Below are 21,176 nucleotides of genomic sequence, written 5' to 3'. Positions count from 1 at the left end.
CCAGACTTGTTCTCTTGTCAGTTGCATATCTTGAACTTATCTGTAGATGTTGCAAAACTAATCACTGTGGTTAGAAAACCTATAAACTGTTCTGTACTGAACAGATGTAATAATTTTCCAATCCTTCTTTCCTTTCTTAAATACAACCTTCTATTTTAATGTGTTCATTTTTAGTGTTTGTAAATAATGGTATAAAATAAAGAACTTTAAGGAAACCAGTCCACAATTAAACCACTTCAAATTGTAAGCACAAACGCCAGCTAGACACCTCCAAATAAAATATTTATAGGAACTAGATGTCTTGTATCAGGAGATGCTTCTCCTGCTGTTATCAGAAGTCAGCCCTTCGCTCCCTGTATCTGCTTTTATCCCCGGCAGCATGAGGTGTGCATCAAGCATCCTGCCTGCTTGTCAGTGGGGCTCATACCCTGTATTATAACAGGCAATCATCACAACAGTTGTTCACAGGCAGTGTTTTTAGCTCTACCAGTACAACCCACGAGATTCTCTATCAGCATCATCATTATTTATCTGAAGCTCTTCCAGTAAATTGAGCCTAACTAGTTTTCCTTGAGGTAAAAAGATGCAGTCTGTCTTTTATCATTGCTCATGCAGAGAAAGCAGTTCCCTCCTAAGCAGTGTAGAATCTGGAAAAGGAAAAAGCCTCACGGCAGCTGTATTATGCTCCTGGCCAGCATTAGCTTATAGTCCTTTTCTTAGGCTAGGACAGACTGGCAGGAAAACAGCCAGAAATTGCACATTCTTTTCCTTCTTGTCATATTGCACAGTTGTATGCTTAATGCTGCATATCCCTCAGCTGAGAGATTGGCCCCATTTAGCTGTTCTGGTCAAAGCTGTTTCATCAGGCAGCTCTCAGAGACTCCATGGAATCAGTTTCTATACAGAAAAATGGTGAGTCAGTCTAGCTTTACTCTCTGAAAGAGATGGATGGGGCAGATGAAGCTTTGGAGAAGTCTTATTGCATAAACTGAAGATCTGCACATACTGCTTTTCTACATTATGTGATCCTGCTACAGGTAGCACTAATATGATTAACAAAGATATTAACATACTAATATAATTAACATAAATTGATTCTAATAGAATCACATTTTTTTTCTCAATTTTTATTATTTTTATTATCTTGCTAGAAATCAAATAAGGATTAATAAGCAAAAGCAGTATTTCAACACAAAAGTTGGTACATGTGAGTATTCCAGCCTGTTAATACATTCTCCATGTTCTATGCCTTTGTGGAAACTCCATTTTTATGACTTCAACCATAGTGGAGATGAAAATTTATTATTTTGTTATTATTGAATGGGACTTGTATTTTTTATTTTTTAATCCCTCAGTTTAGTTTACGAAGTGTGACAAAGGTCAGGTAACTATATTGATGGACTGCAGGTTGGGATATAAAACTATTTCAAATAACACTCTTAACATAGTAACCTACTCTCTTGTCTCTATTCCAGCCCCAAAACAACCAACATAAGTCATCTGCTTCAAAAACTGGTTGATAGAAATAGGAATCTACTACATTGCATACTGAACTCTAATAAGGTTATAAAACAGTGCTTTTGGTTTGTTTTGATAATTGTTTACACTGCTTACACATGAAAGGACAATCAGTAGGTTGGCAAATTGAAGTGTTGGCTGTTATTCTGCTTTGCAGTCAATCAAGAATTTTCTAATTTTAAGGAAAGTCTTTTGCCTACTTCTGCTACCTTAAATCGGATGTCTGACATTTAGATAGCTACCTATCTACAAGGACTTGCTGAACCTTTGTAGGGACCTCAGCACTTCCAAAATGTGATTTAACCCACCTGTTTTGTTCTGCTGTGCATGGACTGTAGATGTCTAACTTTTGAAGTCTAATCTAAGCTGAAATTAATTCAATTTTATCAGATAGTCAGAGATACTCAAAATGGCTCTCATCAGATCTTTGCTTTCTGTGAGGTCTACTATATAAGGTTATTGCCTGTTCACAATGATCCTTCTGCTGACCAAAGTATTTTTTGTAGTTTCTTTTCATGTATTTGCAATCAAAAGAGTTGAAAAAACACACCATAATCTCTCTTTCATTTCCTGATGCCCCAGGAAATACAATCCAGCCATGCATGATTTTTGGCATTTAATCTGTATGTAAGGAATGATTTCTTAAAATAATTGTTCCTAATGACAATGTGAAACTTCATTGAAATGAAAAGCTATCACTGAATTCTTTGCATATTTTATTTTTCTTTTTGATTTCCAACTCACACACATCTGGCATATTTTACATCTTTGCAATAAAACATGGTTACAATAGCTTAAGGAATTTATATATCCAAAATATTTCACCATGATCTCAAGATGAAATGAACTTGTCTTCCAGATGTTCAATATTCTCCCAATTCTAAGCTACAAACTCAAGATATTGCTTACAGACTGGTGATGAATAACTTAATCATTAGGATGATCCCCATGATTGCCGAACCTTATAAATACAAACAACAATGAAGAAGGAAATTCAGTGCTAAACTTACTAATACAAGGTGGAGAACAAATAAGTAATCACATCAATAAATAATGATATGTTTCTGGTGCAAAGTGCCAATACAAAGAATCCATTATCTTTTTAAATAAATGACTGCAAATGAGTGTAAATTCTGAGAAAATTACATTCCTGTTACATGCCTCATAGCCCTACCGACACAATATGTACATCTATGACAATACAGTCACCAAATATACAAAGAAGAAACATGAATTAAAGTGTATATACCCCTGGGTGTAATTTGATCAGTATAATGTGCAGAAAATTATTCTGATAGTTATCATTACAGTATTGTAAAACATGAAGTGCCTTAGTCTGAGTGGCTTCAGGTGAGATTTTTAGAAGAACCAAAAAGAATAACCTCAGTCACCTCCACAATGAAGCTAAGGCTGTTGAAGAAACCAAGCTGCTCAGAGGAAAATAAGGGAAAAACATCATTTGAGGCTCTCTTGCCCAATGGTTTCCTTGCCAAATGCTAGCAATCCAGAAGTATAGCACTTTGTACTGGGAATCATTAAGCATTGCAAATCATGAAACTGAACTTCCCCTCTTTGCTCTCCTTCTATCTAGTCTTTAATTTCAAAAGGAGGAATTTAATTTCTACTGTGTAAAGTATAAATATGGCAAATGATGGCTTTTTATCCGAATGCTTCATGAGCAGAACTCCACTTAAAAAGGGTAAAGTTTAGATTCAAAAAGTGAAAAAGAATGAGTTGGTGAAAATGTTAAAATTACTGTTTGCGCCCAAATTCAACCCTTTAACACAAGCCATACCCTCAGGCAGATCTCCAGTTTGATTTGTGAGAATGCACCTGCTCCTTCAAGACATCAGGTTTAAAGTACATGCAAGTTGTAACTCCACAATAAAATTAAGAAACGGTTTTGTTCTTTATACAAGGTTTTACTTTTACAAAAGTATCCCTTTAAAGTTAAGATGTGCATCTGATGTACAAAGTATCAAACGTATTTATTTATTATTTTTTTTTTAATCTCAGCTTGAAAAGAGGCTGGAGATGGGATGCATGTTAGGTTCATAGCCTAAACATTGAAACAACTGGACACGAGGTTCCTCAGAATTTGCAAAAGTCTCTTGTGGCGCATCCTACTACCTTTTCTCAATAAACAAAGATATATGAAATAATTACCAAAACATCTCCTAATTCATATAATTTACATGATACAAGCTTGCTTTTCAGCAGCTGGTGTTCAGTTGTGAAAAAACACACAAAGTAAAATGGTTGCTGACTACAATGTACAGCTATTGCTGGGTGTAATGGAATGTACAACGGAGGTCAATGCAGACGTGGTTTTCCACCAGAGACTACACCTTTCTTTGCAGCACTTGTGCTCTCAGCTTTACCTGGGCTTTCAGTTCTTCATTCCGCTTCAGTATCTGTTCTGATGCTCATAATGCCACCGGTTAAAATCTATATTGAAAGCTACGATGCTGCCAGAAGCCATGCCAGTAATTAGAGTTCTGAAAGAGACACGTGTTCGTGTTAGTTCTCATTTACTTTCTCAAATTATGGCTTGAAATAAACACTTAAAAAACAAAAAGAACGAGGCTCTTCAGCAATGTTGTATGGAAGTAAACTTCATAGATGCACTCAGTTTGCTACAGAGACACTAAATTTAGGTATCTACACATAAGCCCAATTCCCACACTCCCATTATGGCCAAAGAAGGTCCAGAACTCCATTTATTTACTTCCACATAGATAAAAGCTCAGTATAATTTGAGATGGTCTTCTTTATCTTGCCTTGCTTCTAGGTGCCCCTCTGGAAGTGCGTGAGCCTTTACTAGTTCATGCGCCACCCCTCATATGTAGCTCAGACCTCCAAAGCATCTCAAACAGTACTAACTGGCTATGGGGTGGAAACCAAACTAGGGACCTAATCAGTACCCAGTGCAACTTAACATGAACTCTCTATAGGTCGCTGGACATGTACTTGGGTGAGCTAAATTGTCCACTGGACTCCACAGAATGTACTGAGTAAATCTCCACTAGTTATTATGGAAGCTTATTATCATAGCTTCATGTAAGCTGATCACACTCTGGTTCTCCTAAAAAGCTTTATATTGAAATTTACACCTATACTTATGTAGTTCTGGTGGCAATGGTTGAGATGATTTTCCAGTTATCATATACCCTCTAATTCTGGTAGCTGAATTCTAAAATTGGATTAGATATCTATCACCACTTCTATCAAACCGTACAAAATCCATTCTCTGCTTAATTATGCGACCAGAGCTAAGCAGATACTTAAAGCACTTTGCACAGCTGGAGCTTCCCAACCTAATATTACCATCAGGGGTAGAGAAAATAGGCTAGAAGAAATTTTTCACAGTATAAATAAATCTCTTAGAACATAGCACAGTACTGCATACATAAACTGGCAAAGCTCCAGCAGCAAATAGGCCTCTTCCAGTAAGTTAGGTTTTGATTAGATTGTTTGAGACAAAAATCTTGTTTCTCGTCATCTACTCATATATGAATAAATTAGGTGAGTACTTGGTTTGTAGGTTTTTATTGCTTTACAAAATGGGTACCATAGCATAGGAATGCTGGAAAGCGTAAGAAAAATAAATAGATATGACTGCTGTATGATTTTTTCTCATGTCTTAGTAATTTTTTTTATGAGTCTGTATATTAATAAATGTCAACTCACACATGATGTAAACAGCAAATCCATTCATAACCCTGCATAAATGCAACATACAGGTTTATACCATTAGCATATTACAGTAGTAGAGTAACAAACCAGGTTCATATATATTTATACTTGCAGTGTGCATTCCACTGCCACAGCACTCACTGCAAATATCTTGTACACTTGTACACTGCCCCTCCACTGTTTAGAGAAGTTCAAAAAGAAAGGTCCATATCCATTCCTAGCGGATAAATCCCTGGCAATACTGCACATTAGAGTCTACCCACAAACCCAATAAGTTTTCAAGCTCTTAATGCTGAACTTTTGAACTTTTTTTCAACGCGTTTGTTAATTGGTACTGCAGTCTGACCCAGTCTGGTTGTTTGTATGTTCTGAAGTTAATGCAATTTTACTAATATTCTGCTGGCTGAAGCTCTGGCTTACTGATTTCAGTGAAATAAGATCTTGCCTTGAAGTTAACTGCTGGTAGTATGAGACTCAAGGATCAGACAACACGTTGATTAGAACAAGTCAACCAGATAATAACATGTGTAATGTTTTCATATCGTATCTTCTTAATTCATACTTTAACACCATACTTTAACATTAACAGAGATCTATAGTATGTTTTACTTTTTACATACAGATATGAAGGACAAATTCACCTCTGATCATGAGACAGATCCATAGCTCTAATGCCAGCATCACAGCCAGGGTAGATATAGAGCTGCTTGAAGTCACAGGCCTGCCATACCTCCACCACACCGTTGTCTCCCCCTGTTACCAAGTTCTGCCCATCACTGCTCAGGAGAATGGCCTTCAGATAAATATGACAAAACAGAGGTACACAGTTAGCTTTTATGGAGAATGACCATTACTTAAATTTAGTCAACTTACAAGCACTTCTTGTCCTCTGCCCACTTTACATTTGAAGAAAAAAGATCCCACTTCTCTTTCTTCCAAATAATAATTAAAAAAAACTAACAAATTAGGGATCTCCAAATTTTAAATAAAACAATTACATGGGTTTTGGTATATGATAACCACCACCACCACAAACCCAGCACATTTTCCAGTATTTCTGCCAAGACTTGAGTTAAGCACATAACATTTCCTGTCCCACAATGCTAGATACCATCAATAACACCTGACGCGGGGCAGTGATCTGCATTCCTAATGCTGCTTCAAGTGCTCTTCACAGAGCAGAGCCCCAAAGGGAAGAATTCACATCTGGACTAATAAGTGAAGAATGGACTTCTGAGTACTTGTGTTTAAAAAAAAAGAAGTTTCCCACTTGAATTTAATTCCAAACAAAAATTCCAAGAATTTTAAGAGATCACACAGAATTTGTTTTGTTTTGTTTTTTTCCACTCTGAAAATGCTCAAGTGCACTTTCACATTTGGAGATGGAGATGAGAGTGTTTGTGTTTGAATATGACTCAGCTGGGAGGTGGAAACTTTACATATGTGATTTCCTTTAAAATACACTGCAAATAAATGCAATTTATTTTAATAAATAAAAGCAAGACACAACAAGTATTTATTTGTATTTAGATTTACCCTGGTTGAATCATTGATCTCCATCTGAGCTAAGAGTTTTCCATTAATGCTGAAATTGCTGAACCGTCCTCGTTCATAGTAGATGATGCAGTGACCTTCACTAGAAACTGAAATTAAGCGAGGATACAAACAGTTTTCTGTTCCTTCCAGGGCTCTCAGCAAATCTCCAGTAATTGTGTGTACCAGACAAGGACCTTCTGTATGTGAAAAGATAATATATCACATTTTTGCTGGTTATACAAACTACATAAACTGTGCACAGAGGCAAAGCATAATACACATTTATATCATTTTAGTCCTGCATAGTTATGAGAAGATGCAATCCTGACTCAAAGAACATAAAATAGAAAACAGAAAAGAAAATGCAAGAATTAAGGAATAAAATTAAGAAAATAAATGTGTCCAAAGATGGTAGTTCTTTATTTCCTTAAACTGGTAGCAGTTGTCATTGATCTGCTTCTGAAATATCAGGATATTTTTCCAAGCATTTAGAGGCCTTGGTCTTTCCTCCAAGAACAGGAACTCTTCTCAGCCTGCCCATTCACATTAAACAGATGGAGCCCTATCAGTGACTAGTAGGAGCAACTCCCAGAGGGCATATAACCATATCACTGCATATTTCTCTTATAGTCAATGGCAGTTTCTGTAGATCCTCTCCCACAGTAAATGCATTATATGCATAGATTTCAGTCATAGATTTCATTGGTTTAACAATAGGCATCATCTGACAGACAGCAATGTAACTACAAGATTGGGACTGTAAGAGTTTTCAGAAGACCACACTGTAACTCTATTACTCCAGAAAGACTTTGATATGAGATTTTCATGTCTTTTTTTTTATTGCTAATGAAAGAGAAAGTGAGCTCTGAAATCTACAAGGTGCAGTTTAAGAAGCAACACTATGATATCTCCATTTCAAAATCTATGAGAAATGCTCTTTTGAAAGTGAGATGTGTACTCCTTCTAAAAGTCTGAGTCACAGTAAATAATAAATATTTTTTTAATGAATCACCGAGTATCTCTGGACTATCACAGTTACCTCTTCCTTGTACAGCTGGCTCATGACTCTCATAATAAATTCGTGCTGGCAGACTCAGCCACCTCACATTAAGCCCTTCTAACTTCTCTGAAGATAACACTATGGCTAGGTTTGCCCAGGTAGAACAAAATACAGCACTGATGCACTTGTCTGCGAGCCCTCCGGTGCATGTCCTTGTCTGTGTTTGCAACAAGCCTTATGCAGAGAGACTGAGTCTGACTTAGTCTACAGAGTGCATCTGCAATGGAATTAATTTATTTTCTCAAATTGTTGAATTCTAGCTTTGGAAATGCTGTAATGCCAGCGATGCTTCCAGTTTCCAAATAAATACCATATTACACTTTCCTTTTGGAAAATTTAACATCTTCTCACTTAAGTACCCTGACAAATAGCTCAGCTGATTGGTCTTGGGCATGAAAAAGGCACACAACAAAATCTTCAGATTTCAGACTCTGGTGCAAAAAGGCACACAAACTGCCCACTCTTTTTCTGTCAATGCTGCACAGGAAAATGCAGACATCAACCTGAGGCACAGGACTTTCTCAGGGGAGTCCTATTCACCTCCTTGCCCTGGCACAGGTTGTCAGGATGTCTGCGTGCGTGATGGAGGTGACACAGGGAGGGAAACCTCCCTGTGAGGGAGCACGCACAGCACTGATGTGCCACACAGCACTGTAACAGAATGTTGTAATAGAAACTGGAAAGCAACTGGACAGGAAATAAATAAAAAGACTTTAAACAAGCATCTGCTGGAAAACTGTCATGATTTTAAAAAAAAGATTTTCCCTATATAAAGATGTATGGAATAGTCTACAAAGTAATGGGAAATGTGAGAAGAGTAACCCAGAGAACAGAATCTGACAGGATGGGCCTCCAACTCTCCAAATTTATTACAAGTATATTATGGATTTGACCCTCAGCAGCATTTAGCTCTAAAAATAGATGTTTCTATTGCATTGCATACTGAAGGAAGCAAAAGGTAACTAAGAACAAACCTCAGCTATCCTAATAAAAGGAAATTTGCAATAAGATAGTTGAAAAGGGTACTTTGACAGTAAGAACGTATGAGGCTGCCTTAAAAGACAAGGAAATAGCAGTGTTGCAAGACAAAATTAGGTTCAGAGTCCTCCAGCATATTTTTTTCATAAATGACTTCACTGACTTCACCTACCACAGTTATGTAGTAAGTCATTACTAGAGTTAATGACCCATTAGCAATTCTTGTTAAAAATATCTTTACCCAAAAGTTTCATATTCAACTTCGAAAGTAAATGTCATTCTCCAAGTCTGTATGAAAGATAATAACCCAGCTGAAAGCTAAAGTGGGCAGGAATAGCACTCAAAAATAGCCTTCAAAAATTACAGAATCTTTCAGGTTGGAAAAGACCCTTAAGATCAACAAGTCCAGCTGTCAGCCCATCAACCACGCCTACTAATCATGTCTGTCAGTGCCACATCCACACAGTACTTGAATATCTCCAGGGATGGTGACTCCACCACCTCTCTGGGCAGCCTGTGCCAATGCAGTGCCCCTCTTCCTGAGAAGAAATTTTTCCTAATCTCCAATCTTCTTCTCAAAAGCATCAAGCTTTAAAAAGGAATACAAGGATATCTGCAGTGAAGAACGAACCACCTCCCCTATGAGAACAGGCTGAGACAACTGGGGCTGCTCAGCCTGGAGAAGTCTCTGGGAAGATCTCACTGCAGCCTTTCAGTACCCAAAGAGAGCCTGCAGGAAATCTGGACAGGGACCTTTTATAAGGGATTGTAGTGATAGGACAAAGGGCAATGGCTTTAAACTAAAAGAGGAAGATTTAGATTAGACATTAGGAAAAAATTCCTCGTGATGAGGGTGGTGAGGCACTGGAAGAGGTTGCCCAGAGAAACTGAATGCCCCATTCCAAGAGATGTTTAAGGCCAGGCAGACCAGCTTTCAAAAAGCTGGTCTGGTGGGAAATGCATCCTTGCTCAGGGCAGGGCACTGGAACTAGATGTTTAAGGCTTTTTCCAACCCAAGCCATTCAGTGATTCTTTGATTCTATTAATAAAGTACAAAATAGATATTACTGTAAGCAGAAAAAAACAAGTGGTTGAATAAAGATCCAGGAGTGGAGTGGAAATGAGACACAGGAAATAAGAACCTTTAAAGAATGACAAAGTTAGTGTAAAATAAAGAAATAAGAACAGATTGTATACCTCAAAGGAAAGTAAGATCTACACCCTGGAGGAAGATGAGGCAAAGAGGAAAGGATGACAGAAAAAGACATGCAGTTTTTCCAAATGAAGAAAGGAAACTGAATGAGAGAGGACAGAGGAGGAAAAAAAGTGAACATGTGGAAAAGGAGAAGGTGGGCAGAATAAGGAAAGATTAAGCAACAACTCATTTAGATGCGTGTCTTATTTACATTGATGTGCAGAGTTGTACAGGAGTTTGCTGCAGGTTTGGAAAGGCATTTTGAATGTTTACATTAGTGACTGTTGGATATTCTGGATTCTATAAATAAGCAGTAAATTGCGTGAACAGATGGCCCAAAAATTTTAATGGAAGAGGTGTAACAACAAACATGGAAACTCCTGATTATTTGGAAACCTACCCACCAAAAAGTCTGCTGGGTAAAATGCTGTCAAAGGATTCCTAAACAAAGCAAATAGACACAGCTTTCATTGCCAAGGGGACTAAGGTCAGTCTGCAAACTGCCATCTAATTAAGATCAGGGTGGAGAATTCTGAGCTGTACAATCAATGAATGTACAGATGTTATAGTTATGAGGTATACTAGAGAGCTTGGCTATGTAGTTACTACACCAAAGCAGAAAAGACAGGACAATTACCCACATCCTGAGCCACTACAAAACTCCAGCAGAGCGGATCTCCAGAAGAGATCCTTCTCTACTGGTAGTCAGCTCTTAAATGGGTCTAGGAGAGGTGGAGCCTGGCTCCCCTCTCCGGCAGCACAGGTGAATTGCCTTCACCTGTGGTCCCGTGGCTGACTCATTGCTCACCTCAAGTGATCAATCAGAGGTTCAGGCTGTGATTCAGCAGTTCCCATACACTCAGATGCAGGTCTTTATCAATAATTCTCTTCTAGATCTGTGGGTAATTGTAGTACAGGCTGATTGCTGGAAAGATCAACTATTTGTTTCTAAGCCTCATGAATATGGATAGATAGTAATGAATAATGCTCAGAGTAAGCAGCTACAAATTTTTCCAGAACTGCAGAACATCTTGGTAGAGGAGACTTGGGATAACTGAAGTCTGCCTAGCTTAAAGGAAGACTGGAAAATACCATTCAGAAAGGCTCTAAAGACTTAAATAATAAAAGTATTTCTAACCTTTAGCACCACTGATGACAAGTCCCAGCTCTGCACAGACTGACACACAGACAACTTCATGGTCGTGACCAGTCAGAACAGCCCGAGGAGCAGGATAATCACCTGTTAGGAAAAAAAAAAAGAAAACAACAGACAAATGGCAAAACAAACCTATCTTAACGACAAAAGAGCAGTGCAGTAATTTGCCTTCAATCAATAAGCATAAAAGAAATGCACCATCTGTTTAAATACTTCATACCTAGCTTTCTGAGCATCTGTAACACAAATACCTGCTATCAAACGTACCTGTCTGTAGCCTTCTGCAAGGAACCTAAGGAGTAGCAAGAGTTGAGGATGTTCTTATATTAATGATCATAATTTATTTCATGAAGCTGGAGTAGGGGAAAGAGAGGAGAAACTGCACTGTACTGGAAAGATGCTGCCATTGCATAGACATTATTGATTTAGAGTCACATTGAATGCTTATAGATTAAAATTATAGCTAGAGATGGTTATGAATAGACATCATTTTATATATATCACTGTGGATACATATGCTATTATGATCACATTTAATTTTAAAGAGTAGGATAGACTGCTCCCTAAACCTTTCTTTTCTATATGCAGGAGAAAAACATATTTTATTGTGGATTCAAACAAGTGGGCTTTTATGGAGCATTTATGTGACAAATAGCAACACTTCTCTTGTTTCCGATAATAACAGATGCTGACATCACATGAGTAAAGCTTCTGTATGCAGTAAGGAATTACTGAGTACTTGATATGACTTTACCAGGCAAGGAAAAGTTATGTAGTAACAAAAAATTAGCAACATGCTAGATAACAAAGATTTCATCTGGTTATATTTAGTTTGTACAAATGAAATAAAATAAAAAAAAAAGGGAAATTCCAAAGGACTGGAGCTCTGACTACATATGAAGTATTATAACATTAAGCCCCCACAAAATAACAAACTGGGTAACCCAGGGTTCTCTCAATAAATCGGAAGCAAAAATCTCATTAATGCCAGTCATCATGCTGTACTGGAATGGGAGTCTTGTCAAGCAAGCTTCTTATCTGCTTTGGACAGGATGACAGGTACAGTTGATAAAGATGGCAATTTTAAAATGGTCTCCTGTATATTTTTTTAGGATATTTGACTCAGTAGTGTGGGGTTTTGATTTCAATCTGTTGTATATGGAACTGACCAAGGACAGAACGTATAGTACAGAAACAGGTTCAATGACAGTTTTGAACATTTTCTGTCAGCAGGAGGGTATTGACTAGGAGCCTGACATTAGGATAATGGATACCAAGTTATTGTATTGGTAGATGGGAACCAATCACTAGATAGTAACTTCATCTGCAGGACAATACCAAGTCTTTGCTGGTAAGATGTCATAATATACAGTTGATACAAGGATTCATAAGCTACTGTACAATGAAGAGTGATAATAATTATTATAGCATGCTCCTCACTGTCCAGTTAAATAATAAGGTTGCCAAATGCATTTTCATTATTTTATTTATTTTGAGCACAAACAGGTAGAAAGCTGATGCTTCTGTACAAACACAAGCTCTGCCCACTGGGGAGGTGATTTTGGTTGGGAAAGCAATGAGACAAAGGAGGATTTATTGGAGTCACAATGCAAAACTTCCTCAACATTAGCTTTCATTGCAATACCCTAAAATAGCAAATAGAGGTCAGGAATTATCTTGCACTGTAGATCATAAATGAAATTGTGCTCACATTTTCAGAAATGGGCTCCAAGTAGGGTCACACAACTGATAAAGAGTGGGATAGGAGGCTGCACAGCATTTAAAGTGTTTTCTCTCTTCACTGCACATGCAGCAGAGCAGTGACTTGGTGATCATAGCTGGGGAGCTAAATGTATAAAAGATGTCCAATAGCCAAGCAATTTATCTTACAGCTAATGGCAGGACAAGGTCCATTGGGTGAATGGCTGCACATACTTCAACCCTGCAATAAAATGCAGTATCCTACCTGCAAAAACAGTTAAACACTAAAACAAATTAACAAAGGAACTACTGGAGTATCTAGGCAACCGTGTATGCCTTTCTGAAAGATATGCTTTAGGAATATGGGCTTCAATTGAGCTTTGTGGGTCAATGAATTTACTCTCATTTATTGCAGAAACTCACACCATATAAAGTTGTTAATAAATTAATGAATAGCTGGCTAGGTAGGTGACTTGGAAGGATGTTTCCGAACTCTAATGCCCTGAAGGACAGAAATCTTTTTGTTTTCAGTCTGAATCTATTCCTGTCTACCTTACATCTCTTTGTTCTTGTGTCAGCACTGCCCTTCAGCTTCAGATCTCCTCACTTGTCTTCTCCCCGCTCACATTCTTATAGAAGAAATCAGCCCTCTCAGCCTTTCCTTTTGACTTTATTAAACAAACCAAACTCTTACAATATTTCTTTAAAGTGACAGGTTTGCCTTTTTTTAGTCATTGCAGTAACTCACTTCTGTTCCATTCACACTCCCGGTTCTTTCTTAAAATTCAGTTAGCCAAAACAGTATACAATAGTAGTCCTTGAAATTTTACAGAGAATGTACAGTATTTCTTGAATAATCTTAACCATATCTGTTATCAAAATTTTAACTGATAATTCTACACGTTTTACTATTGTTTTCCGAATCAGAGAAGAATTACCAAACATGGATTTGAGGCTTTAGTTTCGGATCAAATAGTACAGGATAAGTCAATCTACCTTCACTGCTAATGAAAACAGCTATCTCAACAAATTCTAGTTTCCCAATCTTTAATCTGCCCTGTAAGAAAAAAAAAAAAAAACCAACCTTTTTAGTCTGGAAATTGAAGATGTAAACTCAAAACTGGGCTTTATTGCTATGGAAGGGATGGATTTCGGAAGAAACAAAAGAGGAAGTTCAATACACCTGATCAAAGATAGCTATACTTAGAGGTTTAGATGCTTACAGTTTCCTCCACTGATGTCGAAAAACCTCCTTCAGAGATGTTCTTTTCTCTAGTGGTCTAATAGAAAAGTAAAATATATAATGCAACTAACTTCAAAATGTTTCCATTCTTTTCTTTTTTTCTTCTGTATGTCTTCTTGAAAAAAAAACACCAAAAGGTTTCTTTGACTTAAACTCTGATTTAGAGGTCAACATAGTGCTGCCATCAGTCTGCAAGGGAACTAGCAGTACTGAATAACTAGAATTATTTCATGATTAGAAAGTTTTAGGGGAAGAGAAAGAATGCAATTTTCAAAAAGACATTTTCCTCACCACTTCATAATAAAATAATATAAAATCAAGAAACTGTAAAACGTCAGAATCTGAAAAATGACAATAAATGAATATTTATTTGTGAGACTTCTTGTCTTACGAAGGGAAATGCTTATAAGAAACAACTGCTCTGACCTTTGAGACCTTTTTTCAGTAAATAAAAATTAATAATCGAAAATCTTTATTAGGAGTAAGAGCCAGACACTAACAGTAAATAAGATTCAGTGATACTTTCTACAGGAGAAGCTGTAGCACAGAGAAGATAATCTCAATCATATTACATTTTATTGCTAAGGACAGAAGTTGTGAACTTTAGGAATCATTCAAAATCTAGCAAAATATTCTGTCACTGTCACATCACCTCTGATAGATGCAACCAGGGGTCAAAGGCTGCAGCTCTGAGGGAACTGCAGGTGAAAATATCTTATCAATGAGCTGAGATACCATTATTGTAAACTCCCTGTGATTTCCCCAAAGGAGCACCTTTGAACTAAACTACTAGTGAGCAGAAGAAAAAAACCACATCTGTGATGTGTTTCTAAAATAAGCATGTTCTTCTACAAAGTCTGAAGTAAAATACGTCTTCCATTCTCTCTGAAAAGTACAATGTTTAATACCATCATAAGGTTCTTCTGTAATAGGGTTCTCTTTTTGTAAGGATAAAAAGAAAATGAAGGAGAATGGACAGTGTCACTATTTTTTTCATATTGTCTTTTTTCCAGGAATTATTTAAATTGTTCTGGGGACACATCTGAAGGTCTTCTGTTTAAAGAAACACAAGGTTTCTAGCTTGCATTTCATCTTTGACTTTTATGGAAGGAACTACAGGGCTATAGCTGACTGATTTGTTGAAAATAAAACCAATATGATAGAAAGATTTTTCTGTTAATATTTTTGAGGAGAGACTCTTCAGTAAACAAAATCTTAGAAATTATCACTTTAATGGAAGTAACAATGAAGTAGTCTTCCTGAACTTTTACTGTCAGAAAAAAAAAAACAGGCACGAGATGAAAAAATAAGGCTACATCCAACTACATCCAACAGACATGACTTCAAAATAGGAAAAAAAAAAAAAAAAAAAGTCCACAATGAGAGGAAGTGATTTATTTTAAAAAAGATTGCTGACAGAAAAATATTCATATATTCAAAATATTCTTACCTTTGGCAGAACTGGTTTATTAGCTGAGGAATGTCAGTAGCATTGTATATGCCTACAAACAGTTAACCAAGTGGTCTTGCACACATCTTGCAAGTATCCAGACTCCATGAGGAAAAATATGTTGGATGAGAGCCTTCGCAACTTCAATTACTATTTCTTTTACTAAATTGCTTCAAAAGTTTTGGTAAGTCACTGAACTGCCCTGTGCAATGTCACTCTCTCAGAGTATGCAGCGAAAATGGGCAGAAATATCTGTTGGTAAAATGCTAGATATAAGTGCATTAGTTCAGGTGAATTATTGGCTCATTTGCCTTTGCAGTCTTAGGAGAGGTGTCTCTGGCTACTGGTAAAATGGTGCTGGTGAAAATTATACATCGCTTTTCAAAGAGCTTCTACTCTGGCAGAATAGTGCAGAGATATTGTATTTTAAAAATTAACACCTACAGTGCACTTACAAGTATGTAGTTTAAACTTGCAAAGCAGTTTGCATGTGCACTAATACGCTTGAGCAGAACCTTTCAGCAGCCCATCTTGCACATAAGACATTGGCAGCTATTTTTAAATTTTAGCCTTTTCAAGGTTAACCTAGTTCATGTTATAGTATGTATGTATGGGGATATAAAAGAATAGAGTGAATATTCAAAGTTCTGAACAGCAATGCTCTCAAAATGCAAATTCACAAAATCAGAGACATTCACAATTTTAAATTGTTTCAAAAATGGTATCTCAAAAAGAAAATTAAAATATGTTTTGTGGCACTTTAAAAAAGTGGAGGTTAATTTCAGAAGGATCCTTTATGGAAGCATGTGCCCTCCCTTTCAGACATACACAAACACACTCCCTGGGAGAGGATGGATAATTAGCACCTGTGAGGACTGCTATTAAGTTACATAAACCAAGATTTGGGCTCAGAGACAATGTGTTTTACTATGGTCAGTGCAGCTCCAGATAGAAAAAGCAGGGTTCACTCTCACACCTCCTGTGAACACCCTCTTGGACGTTACAATAAGTAATGAGAAATGTCAAGACCCAAGATCAATGAAATTTCAGGCTCTAGGGACAAAACAGGAATAGCATTGATCCCTTTAAAGAACACCACTCAGAAGGTGAATGTAATATGTTGCACAGAGAGGCTCAAGAGGATAAGCGGCCAAGTCCAACGTACTTACCTGAAAAAATTTCCATCAGGTTTTAGCACAAGCTGCCTACCCTTCTTCTTTTCTTTTATGCAGAAGTCTGATTCCAATTAAAGTGTGCAAATTAATTTTTATCACTTCCAAATTAGTTTCTGAATTTGTGTCTGTTTCAGATGAAAGCATCTGTCCTTCCCTCACTTTTCTGCAATTCTATCATCTACTTTGGTAACTGTTCAAACACTCTGAGACAATTCTCATTTTCAAAGCCACTTGTTTCAAAGAGACATTCAATAAAGCAATCATAAAATATAAAAATAAAACAACAGTAACGATATATTTTGAACTCTGGGGTATATCATGTAGTCTCTCTCCCCCTTTTTATGATGACTAATACAGTTGTTATGTAAGAAGAAATTTGTAGACAAATTAGTGTTCAGCTAAAACAAATCCCTATGTACAATCCCTATCCCTATGAGAAAAAAAAATCAAAACTCAAATTGTCAAACTTTTCCTATTCAAACCCTTAGAGCTGCAAAGGTTTACATTTGCCACATCACTTGAAAGAATTAAAATAAGCAAATGATGCCCTTTGTATGTGCTGTGTCTTCCTATGAGAAATAGATTCTTCTCTTTCTGACAGATTCATGTTATGTGGTGATCAACTTAATAGGGTGCAGATTCAGATACCTATTTCAAATGGCCAATTTTGGCATAGAAAGTAGGTATCTAACACTGGCAGGATGACTACACTTCATTCAATTCAGTGTTTGTCCCAGTGGTACTACTTATTTAACTAAAGCTAAAGAAATAAGAGGAGGCTTAAATATACATAAAAACATACGAAACAGCATTCAGCTCCCCCTTAGTCTAGAGGAATTCATACCACATCTCCCACTCACCAGGAGCATCTCCAGGCTCTATTCCAGGCTAAGGAAGATAATTCTCAGTCACTGCTTAGCCATTATGCAGCCACAAAACCAATTTTTGTTGGACCAGAAGAAGGACAGGTAGGGAGATTTGACCTGCATATTGCTGCTAAATGTGTGCAGTTTCTGTTTTCTTGATTTATCTCTATTTTTATCCAAACATTATGTCATATAAAATCCATAAATGAAGTAGAGAAAAGAATTTTGCTGGAGGTTCACAGGGGTCCCCTCCCACATTAATTTATAGCCTGATAGTCCAGAATGCATGAATTTGATGAAGTATATGCTTGTGAATTTGGGAATGCGGGTTTGAATTCCATCAGCCTCTAGAGGCTGAGAACTTAGTCTCCTACTTCCTGAACAAACATTCTAACCACAAGGTTATTATGCAGGCTATTTTTGAAAGCCACTCCACGGAAAGCATTGTATTTAAAATCTGGCAAAATTTCATCCTTCTCACAGCCTGTAAAATAACTGTGACAAGTGCAATCTGAACCAGAAACTCCTTTTTGATATGTAGTGTAGGAGAATAGAAGTGATAACTTAATAAAGGTATTGATTCTAAAAAAAATTATTAAAATTATAAGGGAGTTCACCATTTTCTCATAGCCAATTTTCCAACAACTGAGCTGGAGTTGCTACTTGCAAGAGTCTCTTCCAAGCCACAGTTTTTCTCCATTCTCCCCTTTAAACCAGCGCTGGTCCTGTATTTCCCACAGTCAAAGCTCAGGTCACCTGCTGAGCACACATCAGCACAGATTCAGATCCCCAGAGGTCCAACAGGTTGGGTTCCTGACATATGTATTATGTAGTGAAGACTTCATCAAACTCATGGATTCTGGAGAGTGGGATTTTAGGAGAATTGGTAAGGAATTCATTCTGAAATATTTTGTTCCAGAACGTTTCACAATAGATGTGATAACCATGTTTCCTATTGAAATTACATATACATTTTTCCATACAAATGTTAAATTATATAAACTTCTTAGGACTAGGGGCTTGTTTTACTCCTTCAGCATTCTGAAACAACTAAAGATCTTTTTAGTAACTTCATGCATTGAAACTGAAATTGATAATTAACTGTCTTTCAGCTTAAAAGATAATTATAAAGCCAAGCACCCAGCCCAGATAATTACTATACCTGACATTTTTCTTTGAATTCTTCATCTTCTTACATTCTGTGATATAAAATACCTTATCTGTGTCTCCAGATTACAGCTTTTAAGAAACTAATCCTTCCTTTTTTTTTTCCCCTGAAAATATCATCTACATCTTTCTGGAAGTTCATTCTAAAGATGTTAACTAATTGGATTTGACCTACACTGAACATCTCACTTTCATTTTTCCTACACGTCCTAATCTTCTACTAGTAAATAATGAAGAAGAGAAGATAAGGAAATGTTTCTTTATAAAACTACTTCCTTGGCTTAAACTATCTAAAACTTTAAAGCTAACTTCAAAAGGATTTATGAGAACTCTTTACTTCTGAAAATCAGAATCACAGAATCATAGAATTGCTCAGGTTGGAAAAGACTTTAATCACAACCTAACCATACCACCCTAACTCTAACAACTCTACGCTAAATCATTTCCCATCATAGGATGGTCTGGGTTGGAAAAGGCTAGAAATGACATGCAGATGACATCAAGTTGACAGGAAGTGTTGATCTGCCTGGGGTAGGAAGACCCTACAGAGGGATCTTAATAGGCTGGATTGCTGTGCTGAGGCCAATGCAATGAAGTTCAACAAGATTAAGTGTCAGGACCTGCACTTTGGCCACAACAACTGCAGGCAGCACTACAGGCTTGAGGCAGAGTGGCGGGAAGACTGTGTAGAGGGAAAGGACCTGAGGGTGTTGGTTGATGCTCGGCTAAACATGAGCCAGCAGTGTGGCCAGGTGGCCAAGAAGAATCCTTGCTTTTATCAGAAATAGTGTGGCCAGCAGGAGCAGGGAAAAGATCGTGTATCTGTACTCAGCACTGGTGAGGCTGGACCTTGAGTACTGTGTTCAGTTTTGGGCCCCTCACTGTAAGAAAGACATTGAGAACCTGGAGCATATCCAGAGAAGGGCAATGAAGCTGAGGGGTCTGGACCATAAGTCTTATGAGGAGTGGCTGAGAGAGCTGGGATTGCTTAGTCTGGAGAAGAGGAGGCTCAGGGGAGAACTGATCACTCCCTACAACTGCCTGAAGGGAGGTCTTGGTGAGATGGAGGTCGGCCTTTTCTTTTGACCAAATGGTGTTAAGTTGCACCAGGGAAGATTCAGGTTGGATGTTACAAAATACTTCTCCGAGAGAGTGGTCAGGCACTGAAAAAGCTGCCCAGAGAGATGGTGGAATTGTACAAGTTTTAGAAGGTGGAAGGTCCTTCATGCATATAATCAGTGCTGTGATCTGTTCTTACCGATGTATGCTCAAAAAAAAGTCAAAATTTCTATTAATAAGGATAAGTTTACAACACATGAAGTTCTGACTGTACTACTAATGTAGTACATAGTACTCGTAGTACATAGTACCCCAATTTAGTGGAGGGTTGTTAGACTTAGGGTAGTATGATTATGTCACGGTTGGACTCGATGATCTTTAAGGTCTTTTTCAACCTGAGTTGATTCTATGATTCTATGATTCTGTACAGTGCTAGTACACAATTAATATATCCAACTTAATTTTAATCCAGTGAGTAGAGACAGTAGTAATAATGATGAAATCATCATTTCTCAACATGAACCTTCAAAGTGTCTTCAACATGAGAAGTAAGTAATGAGATCGATATATTTGGAAGCTAGCATAGCACACTTGGCTGTTTGATCTTTTTGAATGCTACTACCTGTGCCTGTGAGTTTATATTTGCCTGGATGTGACTACTTGCCATATTTGACATAAATCACACAGGCATTCTAGTAAATAAAATATCATCAAGATAAACAGAGTGCACTGAAATGAAATCTCTCTTCATATTGAATTTGTCTCTTTGTGAGAATTAAGTGCTAAATAAGCCATGGAAAATACATATGTTAGGGAATTTTATATTTTTGGCCCTCATTCTCCCTCTCTTACAAAAGTAAAATAAAATCAGGTGAGAAAGTGAGGCTTTTGTTCTCCTCTTTACTCTGGTTATAGATAAATGGAAGAAAATTGAAACATAAATAAACTGCTTATGCCAAATTAACAAAATATTTACTTTGTACCATGAAAATAAAACAATTTCTATGAGACATTCAAGAAATACTTTCCCTCATATGCCTGTAACTGGCAGGTCTACAACAGCCTCCAATCAGTATTTGAATCAGAGATCAGAACTGATGGTGATGGATTCTTCTATGCTTATTTAAAGAGACATGTTGTGCTGAAAATAATTATCAGAATTTTGAAACTCTGTTTTAAATGAAAAATGTGGATGCATTGTACAAGACAGGATAAAAGCTTCCCTTGTCTATCACTGTGGTCACATTTCTGCATTGGGAACCTTGCAAATTAATGCACTTCTGTAAATATCCTTCTATAGATAGATGCACTTGAAATATTCTTCTGTACAAATTATTATTGCGTCCCCTTTACACTGCAAAGTACTCTTAGTCCTC

General features: G+C 37.1%; 1 protein-coding gene across 3 annotated transcripts in view; it reads right to left on the bottom strand.

Annotated features, from left to right (window-relative positions):
* Positions 1–3,925: 3,925 nt before the first annotated feature.
* NBEA (neurobeachin) overlaps positions 3,926–21,176 on the bottom strand; it is a gene marked incomplete at both ends in the record, with an annotated part of 460,977 nt that continues 443,726 nt past the window's right edge. For all 3 annotated transcript variants that reach the window (XM_079549697.1, XM_079549699.1, XM_079549698.1), the window contains 4 exons: positions 3,926–4,016; positions 5,856–6,007; positions 6,751–6,947; positions 11,122–11,223. In XM_079549697.1, coding sequence (XP_079405823.1) covers positions 3,926–4,016; positions 5,856–6,007; positions 6,751–6,947; positions 11,122–11,223 — 542 coding nt within the window. The remainder of the gene's footprint in view (positions 4,017–5,855; positions 6,008–6,750; positions 6,948–11,121; positions 11,224–21,176) is intronic.

Source organism: Tetrao urogallus, assembly GCF_951394365.1.
Source record: "Tetrao urogallus genome assembly, chromosome: 1".
In the NCBI taxonomy this organism is placed as follows: Eukaryota; Metazoa; Chordata; class Aves; order Galliformes; family Phasianidae; genus Tetrao; species Tetrao urogallus.
Note: the sequence above shows the minus strand (reverse complement) of the source record. Positions and strands in the feature narration are given on the sequence as shown.